Raw genomic sequence first — 14,660 nt, forward strand, 5'->3', positions numbered from 1 at the left:
GCAACCCATCATTTCTACCACCCTAGGCAGGAAAATGCATTGTCTCTGCATCTGCACAGTGAAAAGCTTTCTGCTTTGGCTGCAGCAGATCACGGGACACAGGAGAAACCACCTCTGTGGGTTGACTAGGATGGATCGCAGTAGCTCCAGCCCCAGGACACCTCCTAACCCCACCCCACAACCTGCTGTGCTAGGTATCATGCAACAGAGCTAGAATTTCTGTCTCCCTTCTGGGGTTTACACCATCCCTGGCAAGAGCATCACAGCTGCAGATAACAAACAAGCAAGGCAATCAGCTTTAATGTTTTCTGCTTGGTTCTCACCCTTCACTCACACTACAACGCCCCAGCTGTGAACTTTTAACCCTGAACTTGTTCCAGATTGTGAGCCTCTACAGCAGACAAGTCATAGGCAGTAAATCTACTTTTCAGACAATGATGTCTCTTGAGCTAGTCCCCTCAGTGCTTCGCTGCAATTCACTTTCCGTCCACCTGCTGCTTTTCTGTCTACTCAAACGTATGTATTGGTAGCACGCTCCTCACCTGTGAGAAGGAGAGAAAGGAGCATCAGCTTAAAAAGACAGAGACCGTGCAATGCGGTGAGAAGACCCAAGGATGCCTCCGTATGCCTCATCAGCCTATTTTAGAGAAATACTGGATTTGCCAGCATTTCCTGAGAGCTGAAAGAAATCTAGCCCTCTGAGAGCTGAAGCAAAAGTAAGTAACAGACCAGTAAAATGTTTGGTTTTGGGCGAAGGCTCCAGGCTGTTTTCTACTATTTCTGCCTCCTGCTTACTCACTGGAGCAAGGGACACTGCAGCTATGAGCCAGGGCAGGGCAGAGCTCCTTTGTGTGCAGGTGGACAGTGGGATCTTCTTACCTGATGCCTTTAGCCGCTCCAGGGAATGGCAGGTGGGGCAGGTCCCACTCGCTGCTGGGGCCCCGACTCTCGGAGGGTGACATTAGGCTGGGACGGCAGCTCCTGGGTGCTAACACAGGCTGCCCCAGTGGACTGGCTCCCTTTAAGACAGCGCAGAAGGCAGCTGCAGGACGCTTCTAGTGCCCTTTAAAAATAAATCCCAGCATCACCTGCACAGGGCTAAACTCTTGTTGCAACCTTAACACACAGTGAAATCGGCTCATTTTAGAATTAAATTTGCTGATATAACAAATAGCGTGATGCTGACCTGGGTAGGTATACAAGAAGAAAAATCCCAAGCAACACTTCTTGTTTTAACAGTAAACCTCTCTATCTTTTACAGTAACACCCCAAATTGGCACCAGAGGGTCCTACAGCTAAACACAGACAAAGATGTCTTGTGGGAGATTAACATAAAATGAAGGCATGGCCAGTCACCCTCCCTCACAGCATCCCTTCTGCTTCCATACACACCCAAAATGCACGCATTTGTCTGCTGCTAGTTTAGTCATCACAGATTAAAAAAGACAGCAAGACAAAGACTGGTTGAGCCAGTAGTAGGGCTTTGTTAATTCATGCCAGGCAGCAGCAGTGGCAACAGCTCAGTGCCCAACCTTGCTGACTGCTCTTAGAATAAACCAAAGCCATCGTTCCAGCAAGGAGGTTACCACAGATCCCTGCCATAAAAGCAGTAGGTTGCTCTTAAAATCTAACTGATGCGGATGACAAATGTAAGAATGACTAAATAAGAAACAGCTCACTTGGCTGATTTCCTATGCTGGCCCCTACTGCTACTGAAAAAAATCCCTCTTAACAACCCAGAGGAAAATAAAAACCAGCTGAATATCTTTTCTTAGATGGCTAGTTTTCGCATTCCCATTCAAGATGGTCTATTTTGCTGTTGGCTCCGCTCTTGGCATGAAACTGGCTCTGAGGCACCAAACTGGGGATGAGGGACAAGTATGGATTTAGGGCTGCTAAACCTTCAGCTGGAAAACCACACTTACAAACACAGAATTTGCATTTTGCTAAATAGCAGACTGTTTTTCAGGCAGAGAAAATAAAAAAAAGTGACTTCCACAGCCTAGGACCCAACTAATGGTAAACTGGTGTACACTAACAGACCGAGTCTAGTCTTAGTGTAATTAAAATGGAATCAGATATAGTTCTTCAGAGCCAAGATCTAGCTAACAAGCCTGCTTTAGAAACCAGTCAAATTTATGATAAAGCAGCAGTCTCCAATGTGTGGGAGGGTACAACGTCTCACAATTTTTTTTCCATAGGAAAAATATGTTGGACAAAGAGACGGAAGGAGAGCAACAACATTTTGAACTTTGGAGTAAGTTCTTTCCTCTCCCCCACAAATCATCCCCCTTTGGGGACATCTGATGTGATCAGAAAGAGTGGATATTCTTAAAACTAAGGGAATCTTAGATTTACAGTCTAGAGATATATCAAGTATTTCCCAACCCCTTTGAAGAAGGGAAACAAAGGTAACCCGCTTCCACCTTCTCCATCTTTTGTTTCACACATACGTGTCCAAGCAGAGGCAGAGTTTGCTACACAAGTAGAAAGTTTAAGGTTTATTAGAAAAATACTTGATCTTTGATAGCATTGCATATTTTACACATCCAGTTAAAATGCTTTTCATCATTTTCATTCAAATTCATGATTTGTTAATAACTTCTTCATGCAATCTTTGTAGTTAACGTGCTTGTATACGCAGAATGAGCACCCATAATGGAAGGGTATCTTACTGAGAGGCAGAGAGCCTGTTCAGGAAACGTTACCTGTTTGTACTGGAAAGTCACAGAAGCAATGCCAATTGTTTTACAGCTTCAGCAGATGTCCCAAGTTCCCTCTTTCTCCTCTGGGGATTTGCCGGGGACAGAAATCCAAAAGTCATCAACTAAATGGGCCATGAACCAAGCCTCAAATCATGAATAGTTTCACTGGCATCTGCCTCTACTCTAAATGATGCACTGTTATTCCTTCCACTGCCACACATACAGGTTCAAGAACTTTAATCAGATCACTTGTTTTCAGTGGCTGAAGGGCCAGTTCAGTTTATGGAGAAATCCCTGTGATTACACATAGCATCGAGCTCCTTTTGAATAAGGAGGAAAACTGACACAGTAGGATAAGTTGTAAATTTCTTGGACTACAGAGCTCTCACAATGTTTGTATCTTCCACATTAATGGACAAAATAATGCTGTAAAAGTCAACATCTATTGTGCTGTGCTTTGAAGGGGTTTAAAAGAGAAGAGTTCAAATTACAAGCATCTGTAGGTAGATCAAGTCTATTTTCTTGGGGGAATGGGGAAAGCGTTGGAGTAAAAAGCCCTCATTAACCTTACTCAGTCCCTTTCAGAAGTATAAAATAGCATCAACACTTTGGAGAATCTAATCAGAGAAGGGGGGGGGGGGGGGGGGGAAAAGAAATCCATATGAAGAATCTGAGAGGAAACCGATAGCCATGTTTAGGTATGTCTTCTAACAAGGGACTGTGGAATTGGTAACAGATGGTACCGCTATGAACTACACAAAGCTGGCAGCACTTGTCTCACTTGGTTAATGGTTGATCACAGTCCAGTGGTTCTTGATTGCATACTTTGATATTTTACTCCAGTTTGCACTTTAACAGCCATCCGTAGGAGTAGTGGCAAGCACCTCTACTCAGAAAGGTACCTAAAATCGCTATCCATGAGGCTTAATGCTCCAGAGGAGTTGAAGGTGCCTTCATATCCACTGAAGAACACTTCTACATCAATACCAACTTTAGGAAAGTGCAATTGTACCCATCAGTTAGGCATGCAACACTCCAACCTTCCATGGAAAAAATAAAAATACATAGCCACTAATCATTCTGGCATCGGATTGAGGTAAGATCCTGTGTGTTCCTTAATCGAAGGCTCCTGCACCCCGAAGAATGAATTCAGTCATGATTACTCTACTTCTTCCTGATCCAGTGACGTCAAAGCCTTCTCCTGTAACATAGAAAGAAAACTTACAATTATAAAAGCAATGAGGACCCTCATCCTAATTTCAGCTCTGCTGAGGTCAGTCAGTAGGTTTGCCGGTAGGATTTCCTGACCTCACATGCTATCTATTCCAGTGGACACAGGCTGTACAGCTGCTGAATGTTTCCATTCGTTTCATGAAGCACAAAAGGACTAGGATCTCCGATGCAAGTGCCTCCCAGCAAATACAGGTAAATGAGCTACAAAGGGCAGCAGCTCAGCACCACTGCTGGCCAAAGAGCACCTTGCACAACTGACTTTGAAAGAGGGATATGAAGATAAACAGATGCTTTTGCGTACAGGGAAAGTGGAAGCATACCACAGCATAAGGGCAGACTGTATGAACTGCTGAACTACTATGCTGTCCCCAGAACCTGCCAACAGCACACTTCTAGGGAGAAGTATAGGTTTAGGGCAGGCGTGAAGTTTCCTGGTGTTTCTCCCAGCCTTCTCCATTTGTGGTGGAGAGACTGTCTGTGCCAGGAATGGTGTTTTATACTTAACAACCCTCCATGAATGTCTCCTATTGATTTTTGGACCTATGTAAATAAAAAACTTGCAGCATAGAAGATGTCTTGTAGCAAGTAATTCCACAGCTGGAGTACACGCTGTGTTAAAGAATACTCAGTTTGGTTTGGTTTGTATCTGGCCCATGTTAGTTCTGTGAAAGTGTGCTGCTTCGAGGTGCCGTAGGCTATGCACAAGTCAAGGGAGGCAAAATGCATACCCAGCCACCCTGGTCCTGAATCCATGGCTTGAAGTGTTCTCTGAGGTACTTTAATCCAAAGCCCAAGACCAGGTTCATAGGATGGTTGTCCACAGCAGTAAGTCTGGTAGCAACTTCCATTGTAAAGGCAACTTTTGTGCATTGTACTTGGCCTCCTGGCTCACTTGCTGAATCTGCTGAGACATCCTCCAGGAACAAATCAGTGATCCTCTCGAAGAAGGTGTAGGACAGCATGTCTTTAAAATGCTGATACAAAACCGTGTCCTTTTTGATCTGAAAATAAGAATAAGGATTGGTTAAATTGAGCCACTTTTGTTGGCACTGCTTTCCCTATCGCATTGGGAAAGGAGAACATCTCCAGGTAACACATGCAAGGTAGTCTAATTGTGGTGGTGAATGCAAGAGATGACACACAAACCCCACACCTCACTGCAAAGCTGCTCCTTCAGGCTCTGGAGGTGGCTCTATGTTTTTTCCTCAAAAAAATCTTCAGGTTTTTTGCATTTGAATGAGAGAAGCAGAGAGAGAGAAAGCAGAACAAGTGTGACACTGATGTTGAGACCTGCAGGTGAGGAGACGTGGGAATACAGAAACAGTGGGAAGATGACAGTAAAGGCAAGGTTATGAGAAGTGCTGGCAACAGCTGCCATGCTAAGCTCCATTTGTTCAGTCATGGTCTTTGTGATGCTTCTTACTGTATCTGGGTACCTCTCTGCTGCAGGAGCTGAGCATGTCCTCCATGTGGGAATATACCTTTATAGGTAAGGGGCAGCTAAAGAAGGGAGTAAAGGGAACAAGTACCTATTTTTTAATAGAGAAAACATCCACTCCAACTAATGGACTCATGCGGGGGTGGTTCTATAGCTTTTGAACCGGGCTGTCAAAATGCACTCAGAAGATTTAGTTCCCTACAGCAACTCTCAAAGCTGTAGAGTTTCTCTTCCTCCACTGGAAATAACTTGTATGCTAAATTTAATGCAAACACAAGAGTTTCTCAGAGTCAGTCAAGTGCTCAACATCCCATGAAACTCAACGGGAATGAGGCAAGTGACTCCTCTTTGAAATGCAGAACATTTTTGTGGCCTTCCTCCCACACCCCAACAGAGATCTCTGGTCTTAAGAAAAGTTTCAGGATGAATGGCGAAGGTTTCAGAAAGCCCTAGATACAGAAAGAGAAGTTCAGGATAGAGACAGAGCACGCTAGGTTAGAAAACATTAACTTCCAAGTGTAATCTCTCTCTCACACTCTAGCCTGTGTAGCTCCTGAAAACAGAAGGAGTTACCTTTTCTTCTAGTCGGTCCCCTGATTGTCTCAACAGTGAAACTATTGTTTGTATTATCTTTTCTTCATCTGTTAAAGAAAAGGGTAACATAAACATTGGATCCAGATAGCAAACTGTGGCGAAAGCCTTTGTGTCACTTAATCATGAAAACAGCTGCTAGTTTGTGGCAAATTCATAGAGAGTTGTGTATCCAGGCTTCAAGCTGAAGCTGACTGTTCTAGTCTGCATGGCGTAAGCAATGCTATGTCTCCATCTGCCCAATGTTTTGCTCCAGTTAAGAATCTGGGAAAGAGCAAGGGCTTTAACATCCCACTGCCAGCCCTTTGGGCTTTGAGGTATGTCTGATAACAAGCCAGAACAAAAGAGCAGCTAGCAGAAGCCCTCAAAAATGGACTTAAAATTAGGAAAAAAAAAATCTCCTCATCATTACCAATTGCACCTTCTGCAACTCATTAGGACAAACTCTGGGTTTGCTGGATTAAAGAAAATGCAAGTATGGCAGGATCCCCCTTGTAACCAGAAATCCCTAGAAAGCTTGCATTAAAACTAAATCTCTGCAGACGTCATGGAAGACAAGCAGTTCAGACTTATAACAAAGATTGTTGAGCAGTGTTGTCCTGTCACCGAAGATGGAGTGACCAAGACATTATTTCCCCAAGGACTGGTCTTTGGCCTTAGAGCCCCGGTGTATTACTCTGCCCCCTGCTCTGCCACTCCTACCACTGCTCTGTCACCTTACGTCACTTTACCTTCATCCTCCTTTTCTCATGTCACACCTCCTTGGATTTTTAAGGATGCTCCCTTTAATTGCAGTAGCAGGCAGGACTTGTTAGAGTATTGCAAGAGCAGTTCCTGAAATATGGGCAACAGAGCAAGAACCAGCAGAGCAAACCTCCTTCTTCACAGCGCCTTACCGTAGAAGTCCCAAGTGCTTCACCATGTCTAGAGAAAACGCCTCAGTGTGCAATCCCAACCTGAGGTACTGCCTGTGAGCATGAAATTCTTCACCCTTACCATGTTCCTTGCCCTCACTTCCATCAGTAGGATCACCACCACCTTGTTTCTGGCATGCGCTTTGATAAATCATCTTGAATGAAACATCTGAAGGAGGTTCCTGGGATCTGGAAGTAACAAGCTTGGCAAGTTTGTCTGCAATGTGGTTGACATCTGCTGTTTCACCTGATTGGGAAGGAGGGTGGGAAATAAAGAAGGCAATTAATCTTTCCAGGAAATAATTCAGTGATTTTCTCATTTACATACCCCCTGAGGTGGAAGTGCCCAGAGGATGCCAAGAGATATATTTCCCCATGCTGGGGTTTTGCTATTGCTTGAGATCAGCTGGTAATAATTTAGAGAGACAAGTAACGCAGTACAACCCCTCTCTAGTATTTGAGCAGCAGCTAACTATACAGAGGCCATACAGAAGCAAGTGTGAGTGTTGCTCACTAGTGTACATCCTTGCAAGCCAGAAGCACACCGTATATTAAGAAACGTGAGAGTACTGCTCTATAGGACTGTGAATCTCAGACCTTACTGTGAGAATGGTATTGCCCATGATTAGTTCACCTATAGGTCCAGACTCGGAAAAGATGATGTATTTGATGCTCTTCCCTTGTTCTCACAGGCTAACCCTGAGCAAGGGAGAAGCAGTCTTCACTTCAGAGGCACCTCTAGCACAAAAGCTTCTCGTGTCCTTGACACTATTCTATTAAGCAGACATGAATACTGGGAGAACTCAGCAACCAGACTGGCTTTATCCACCTTGTGTAATGACCCTGTTCAGGGCCTTCACTGGATGAAGGCATCACTCGGTGAGGGGACTCCAACGAGGATCCTGCTATAGCAAAGAGAGCAGGAGGAGCTGCTGCAAGGTTTGTTTCATCTAAAAGGTGCCCTTCCTTACAATTTGCCTCACAGAGCTTGGGATGCAAAACTCGATCTCCCCACCACCACTGCCAAGTGGTAGCTCCTGCGTGACCAGCAGACATTGAGACAAGCCCAGCAGCGGCCTGACCCATAACGCGTGTAAAATTCACGAGCAGAGTTTATTGTGAGGGCAACGGGGGTTAAGGCAGCCAATAAAAACTGCATTTCAAGGCTGGTGAATCAACCCCAAGACATTTCCATCCCCTCTTCTGCCTGCAGAGCTTGTCAGGAAGCTGCTAAACTTCTAGGAAGGGGATCGGGCTGTTCATGACTTTGGAAACCCAAGATTAGGCAAGTGGTTTTAAATTGAACAGGCCTTCGATTTAGGTGGATAATCCCCAAAAGCACCCCTATTCGCTCCAGAATGGCCTGGCCAAGCTTGCAGTGCAGCTGCTAGCAGTAGAAGTGACAAATACTAATAATGTTTTTAGGAATTGGTCCAGCAATCTGCTGAAGGGAAGGTAAAGCCCAGATTTGAAGCCAAGCAGGATCCCCAGAGAGGTTAACACCCAGCACGGGGAGGTTTTACTTTGAGGCCATGCTGCCACCCATGCTGCAGGGAACATGGTGATGTATTGGCAGGGCCATCAAGTGATTGCACCCAAACTCTCGAGCACTTTCCTTGGCAATGTGAAAATAAAATGGACATAAAAACTGATATCTGGATGCAGACATGTGTCCCTGGCAACCAAACAATGGAAAGTTATAGTTATTTCCCCCTAGCAAAAGGCACTGGGCTGAGGCAGGGACCTTTTCTTGAGAGACAGAGCTGGATTTGGCAGCAGAGAGTTATGGGCTTGGTGGGTAGAGCTGGCCCAGGACAGTTAAACTTATCAGGGATGGGGCATTAGGCTGGAGAAGTCAGTGATGGATAATTTTTAGAAATATCTTTAAATGCAGTGAAAGGGGAAAGCAATTGCTGTGACACCAACAGTATCATGCTGGGACAAATTAAACAAGCAACCTGCTACCTTAGGTGTATGAAAACCATGGCAACTTATCATATACTGTATATGTCAACTTAGTGGGGATACCTCATCCTCCTCTCTCCATCTTGTATGAGAATTTAAGGTATCAGTTATTTTCCAGAGCAGAAAAGGTAAAATCTCATTGCCTGCAGTGCAGCACCCGATGTGGGGCTGGCTTTGGGGCCTGGGGTACAAGATGTTTATGTGGCTGGGATCCCTGGATGTCGGATGGATTACAGCCACCTACAGCCTCTTCTTCCAACACGTGGGAGGGCAGGTTCAGACTTAATATAATAGCAATGTGTAAAGGAGACTTAGATAAATCTGGAGGACTGTTTCAATTTAAGATACAAAGTCAGGTTATGAGAGGTGGCCCAGAGACATGGGCTGCTCTGGGCTTGAGGTTGGTCACTGCCAACTGCTTGGCACCAGAGTTTCAAGTGGAACCTACCACTTCTGTCTTTAGTGTGGAATATTTATCGCATGATAAAGCTCCTTGAACAGGCCTTCAAACAACTTCTCTTCCTTGCTTTTAGTGTGGAGGTCTTCAGCCTGACCAGTGTTTTATGTTTTCTTTCTAACCAGGTATGAAAAAGAAAAAGCCAATGCTCAGAAAAAAACCAACCTGTGCAGTTATACAATACTTACCACCATACGATGGAAAACAGAAAAGCCAGTCACAAGCATGAGTCTTGTGTGCGCAAGCACTACTGAAGATCTGGCAATCTGCCTTCCTAATTGGAAGTCAACAGAGCTAGCATAAGAGGTGACCAAAAAGTGAAAGAAATCACCTTCCTCCTCCTGCCTTTCCACAGGCCAGCAGCCATTTAAGCTATTTAGAGAGAGATTTAGAGACAAACAGCAAAAGGAAAGAACTAAGACATACTTGTCTGATGCTGAGAATTCCCTTCTTGAAGTCTCTCAGACTGTGTCTCAAAAATGGACAAATGTGCTATGTCACCTCGGTGCCATGACAGCGTTGAGGGCTTTTCCTGCTCTGCTCTGCTGCAGAGAAAAGGCAGACAATATCCTGGGAAATATTTTCTTTTCGGTTGCTTTTTGCTGTGCTGTTGCATCACACCACACTGCAAAACTGGTCTTTGGCTTGGTCCATCTCTATCCCTTTGATGGTCAATCTTTACTTTTCTCCTGATTAAGGACGATGATTTCTGCACATTAGCCTCATTTTTCAGAAGTTTCCCATATTTACTGGCAGACAACCGCCGCTGGGCGTAGGCCATTAGGATCTTGTATTCTATGCTGTCTCGCTCATCATCTTCCAGCGGTATTTCTTCCATACTGACATCAATTGGCCAAGACATCTTGGTTCCTGCAAGAAGATATTCTTAGTTTTAATGGCTTAGGGAAGAACCTGTTTTTCATGAATACCAACCAGTACTTGACATTTCTACAGAACCTTTCACCAAACACCTTATAAACCTCAGTGATGTGAAGAATATTGCAGTACCAGGGAGCCAGAGAAGCACTGTTTTCTAGAAAGAGAATTTGGTTACTGAGAAATATGTCAGGTGGCAATCAAGGCCATCAAAGAATGGGAACAAGAGATCTGATACATTGCTCATAACTGCATTTGGTGGCTTAGACAGGAAAGATGAGGAAATTCAAGGAGTATTCAATGGTCAGGGTGCAGTGCAGGAAAAGAGGAAAGCCCATAACAATAATAACTGATTCTTGGGATGGAAAGAAAAACGATTCATCAAAGTACTGCAAAGGAAAAGCCTATACTGTGACTCAAACGAGCAAGCATCTAAATACATGAGAATTGTGCTTTCAGGGGAAGCGCTGACAAATTCGGGCCCTGAGTGCTCTAGGTAGGAAAGCAAACAAGAACTAGCCCAAACATTAGAAAAATTATGATATTTACCTATCATAATGTTCTCAACTGTCCTTTCCCTTTAGGGGACCTGAGTCAACAATCTTGCGTGTTTGACTGCGTGCAATGGATGGTGTGGTGGCACTTACCTAGTGTAACTTGTTCTTGTCCAAATAAATAAATATACCAATCCCACAGCGTGCACATGCATTTTGCCATCTTCCTGTTTCCCTACGCATTGTAGCTCATCAAGCCACAGTGCAAAACACTCTTAAATTTTTGCTTAGCACTAGACCCATTTGCCACCCAGCCTCCCGGAAGCCAGAGCAACAAGAGGGAGACATGGGAGTGATCAGCTGCGATGCAGCCACCTAGCTGCTGTCCTTTTTTCATTCCCGAAAAGGTGTCTTCTGCAGAGCCCAGGTGAGGTTTTAGTTGCGTGAGCAGGCAGCCCTGGCCACCGACAGCAGGCTCCCTGCAACGCCTCTCTTCAATGACCCACAGAATATGCAGAACCAGTCACTGGGGTCTCTGTGGCTGACAAGCCAAAATAGGAGGCTTCTGACCCCACTGCCCTCTCTTAAACAAGTACCAAATTCACTCGCACTATGCCCTCAGCCTGACAGAAACAAGTTTAAGCTAATTTCTTCCTGTCTGGAATATCATTCGGCTATTTGCCGCTTTGAATGTAACGCTATTGCTGATATGTATCCAACAGGATGTTTAAATCCTAAGCATGGAGACTCACATTTGGGAGTTAAACACACACCACACACACCCTGAGTCCAAAGGAGAATCAGTGGGAATGGGGTGCCTTGCTCCCCATGTATTTTTAACTTCTGCTGTTGGGATAAGAGCAAGCCGTCCCTCCTAATTCACAACAACAGGGCAGCTGTTCTGTAGGAGGCAGTTTTCTAGCGCAGCCTTATTCTGCAGGGATCTCCAGGCACAGCAATGGGGTATGAAAGGACCTAGGTATCCTGTCTCTTCACAGGTGCTGGGAGGCAAGGCTCAGAGCAGGGAGATTGGCAGGCTGCACTTTAATTGCAGATCACCTGTCTGTACTGTGCAGAGGTCTGAAGTTACTAGCTGTTTCCTTCAAGCTCCAGAAAACTACACATTGTCGCATTACAATCCATCTGTTACCCTAAAACTTCCTTTTTCCTAAGTATGAGGGTGAAATAAGCCATATATGTATGTATGACGCGCCAGATCTTCATCTGGTATAAACCATCCCAGTCCCATGAAAATCCACAGGAGGATACTGTCTTACCTTTAGCAAAAGTCTGGCTTTAAACGTCTGAACACCTCTATTTGGAACAGACATCTCACCTCACATGCATCTCATTTCACTACTCAGGTACAAAGGACACCATTTGTATTCTGGATATAAGTGGTGCTAGGACTAGCACACTTAAAGGGGGTTAATAAAATAGTTGGAAGTGACTGATTAGTCAAAAAAGATTTCCCTGCCCCAGCAAATTATGGGAAGAAACAAAGCTCAGCTGATTTGTCACCTTGTTTTCAATACTACTTTAATTGTAAGATTTTAACTTCATTTTGGTTAAGTTTCACATTTGTAACCTTTTAATTAAAAAAAATGTCTGTGGCACTCAGTGCTCTTTTGCCGTTAGCTGCAGGAAGCAACCAATATAGCAAAACTTAGATAAGCCACTTACTTCCACCATGCTGAACTGGTTTTTGGTGGTGTCGAGACAACAGAAGGAAAAAAAGGCATGTATAAAAACCCAAACCCCTCCTTAACATATGTATGATCATCAGAAATTAGACCAACACCAAACCCGTGGCTTACATGTACTCTTAGTTCAGAATTGTCCTTACTGGGGAAGGGGATGAGGAAAGAAAAGGGGAAGAGGAAGGACAGGAGGAAGGGAAAGAAGAAAGGGAAAGGGTTGAGGAGGAAGAAACCTGGAAGTGTCGCGTCGTAGGTCCAACATGACAGTTCCTCTAACCTTGCACTGCTAAATGCATCTATGCAGCTCACAGTCTGCATCCTGTTTTAGAGACTCTATTTCTCCCTCAAGAGAAAGGACTGTTCCAGATGCTGCTCTGGGGTATCACTGGCTTCCACTTTCACTTTAGGACAGTCACTAAAGAAATGAGAATGGGAATAGTGTTATAGGGAGAGGGGGCAAAATGGGGAACCCCCCCCAGCACATCCACTGGTAGAGAAAGGAAAGGCAACAGGGCACGAAGCCCTGTCTTGTGAAGGGCCCAGTACTGCACTGAGACCTCTTGCTCACAAGGTCATGCCAAGGTGACCTGGTTGCTGGACACGGCCAGCACCGTTTGGAGGCTGGGGGAGAGGGCGCAAGTTCCCCTTCTCTTGCTAGTTGCTGCCTTGAGACATTCAAAAGGTCAGCAGGAGCTTTGCGTCTTCTCACAGCGTTTGTGCAGGCAGCTTTAATGAAACTGAAAGCCCAGCAGAAAAAAGTCAGCAAGAGACTGTTAAAAGAAACAAACCAAGTGGAAAAAAGAAGTGGGAGCTAGAAATACAGAGGAAAAAAAGAACTGAAATGATGCAAGACAGGCATGGGGTTGCTGCTTCTTCATTGCTGGGCCTAGGAAGGGAGCGCTCGTGTGCATACCACCCTTGGGATGCAGGGGAGCAAAGGTAAGACCTCTTCCGTGCCCCGTGATTGTTTGAGCCCATCTCCCAGTGCAAACTGGGAGTGTTTAAAGCTGCACTGTACTTCTCAGTGTCTCCGCTACACACAAAGCAAGGCTACAGCAAATCCCTTCAGCTAGTCAATGAGCCCAGGAACAGGCACTTCCCTTTGCCCTGGAAACCAGACCAAGCATTTATTTCATTTTGAAGTTTGCCCAGAAATAGAGAGAAAATTTTAAAAGGCTATGCCATTCTTTTTCATTATTTAATACTTTATGCAAACTCAAGTTCCTCCTTGAAAAGATCTAACTTGACCTTTCAGATCAGACACTGATGCTACTTAAAACAGCCTAGCCTTCCTCACCATGGGTACTCTTCATAGATCTAAAATAATTTGTGTAACATTCACATATACTCATTTTTCACTAATATAAAAATATAAATAACATATAAAAATAGATAAACTATATATATAAGACATATAAATTATAAAGTAATTATATAAAATAATATAAAAATTCATTCCCAAACAGCAAGAGGAATTACCAGTAGTAGTATTAAAAAACCCTTACAGCCCTATACACTGGGATATTACTTATATGTTGAGAACAGCCCTACCCAAGGTGGCTGTACAGATAAAAATCAAATAAGAGTTCAAAGGTTGGTCTCCTGAATGAGGCTAAGTGCAGACCGATAGCAGGAGGTAGGGTATTATTACAGCTTGCTAGTACGTAACATCAAACAAGCACTTGCACATCAGATGCAACCGTACAGCCTGCACCTCGCTCTGATGGGGAATCTCTGAGAAATGAAACACATTATTTTGGTAAAAATGTGGTATAGGAGCTTCCTTACTGCGACTTTTTTCAGCACTGACATCTCGGTAAGAAATCTCACCCCTGTGTACACAACGAGGCTGGAGGAGCATAAAAAGAGAACAAGGAGTCACAGCTCATTTATGCCATTACCTGCAGGTAGCAAGAAAAGGAGTTATCACCACGTGCTGGTGAGCGTTTATAAAGGAGACTGCCAGGAGCTAACTTGTTTTTCAGTTCATTTTAAAGTTTGAAATCTTAATTGGTGACATACGTCTCTCTTTAGACTTACTTCTTCATACTATAACCACATTATTTTTCCAATATCCCATCTGCTGTGGGCCAGAGATGAGCCAGGCCTTTTGCAGAAGCAGCCCTCGCTTTGCATGAACTCCCTCTCAGAAATGAATTTCTATAAAGAACGTTTTTTAATGCAAGCATTGATTTGGTCTGACAAGTACTTGGAAGTCCTGCTAAAACATGAATCTGCATATTATTTCCTAGGACGATTAAAAGAAACTTGGAGGATCAGATTATGA

At 44.2% G+C, this 14,660-nt stretch overlaps 1 protein-coding gene across 1 annotated transcript; it reads right to left on the minus strand.

Moving 5' to 3' along the window:
• Positions 1-3,864: 3,864 nt before the first annotated feature.
• On the minus strand, positions 3,865-10,165 carry BCL2L14 (BCL2-like 14 (apoptosis facilitator)). Its single transcript, XM_009321019.1, has 5 exons — positions 9,730-10,165; positions 6,964-7,128; positions 5,950-6,017; positions 4,667-4,939; positions 3,865-3,906 (listed from the first exon to the last, which is right to left on the minus strand). Exons 1-5 carry the CDS (start codon positions 10,163-10,165, stop codon positions 3,865-3,867), a joined length of 984 nt encoding a protein of 327 aa, XP_009319294.1.
• Between the last annotated feature and the right edge of the window lie 4,495 nt (positions 10,166-14,660).

This window comes from Pygoscelis adeliae, unplaced genomic scaffold, assembly GCF_000699105.1.
Source record: "Pygoscelis adeliae isolate BGI_AS28 unplaced genomic scaffold, ASM69910v1 Scaffold443, whole genome shotgun sequence".
NCBI classification, from domain to species: Eukaryota; Metazoa; Chordata; class Aves; order Sphenisciformes; family Spheniscidae; genus Pygoscelis; species Pygoscelis adeliae.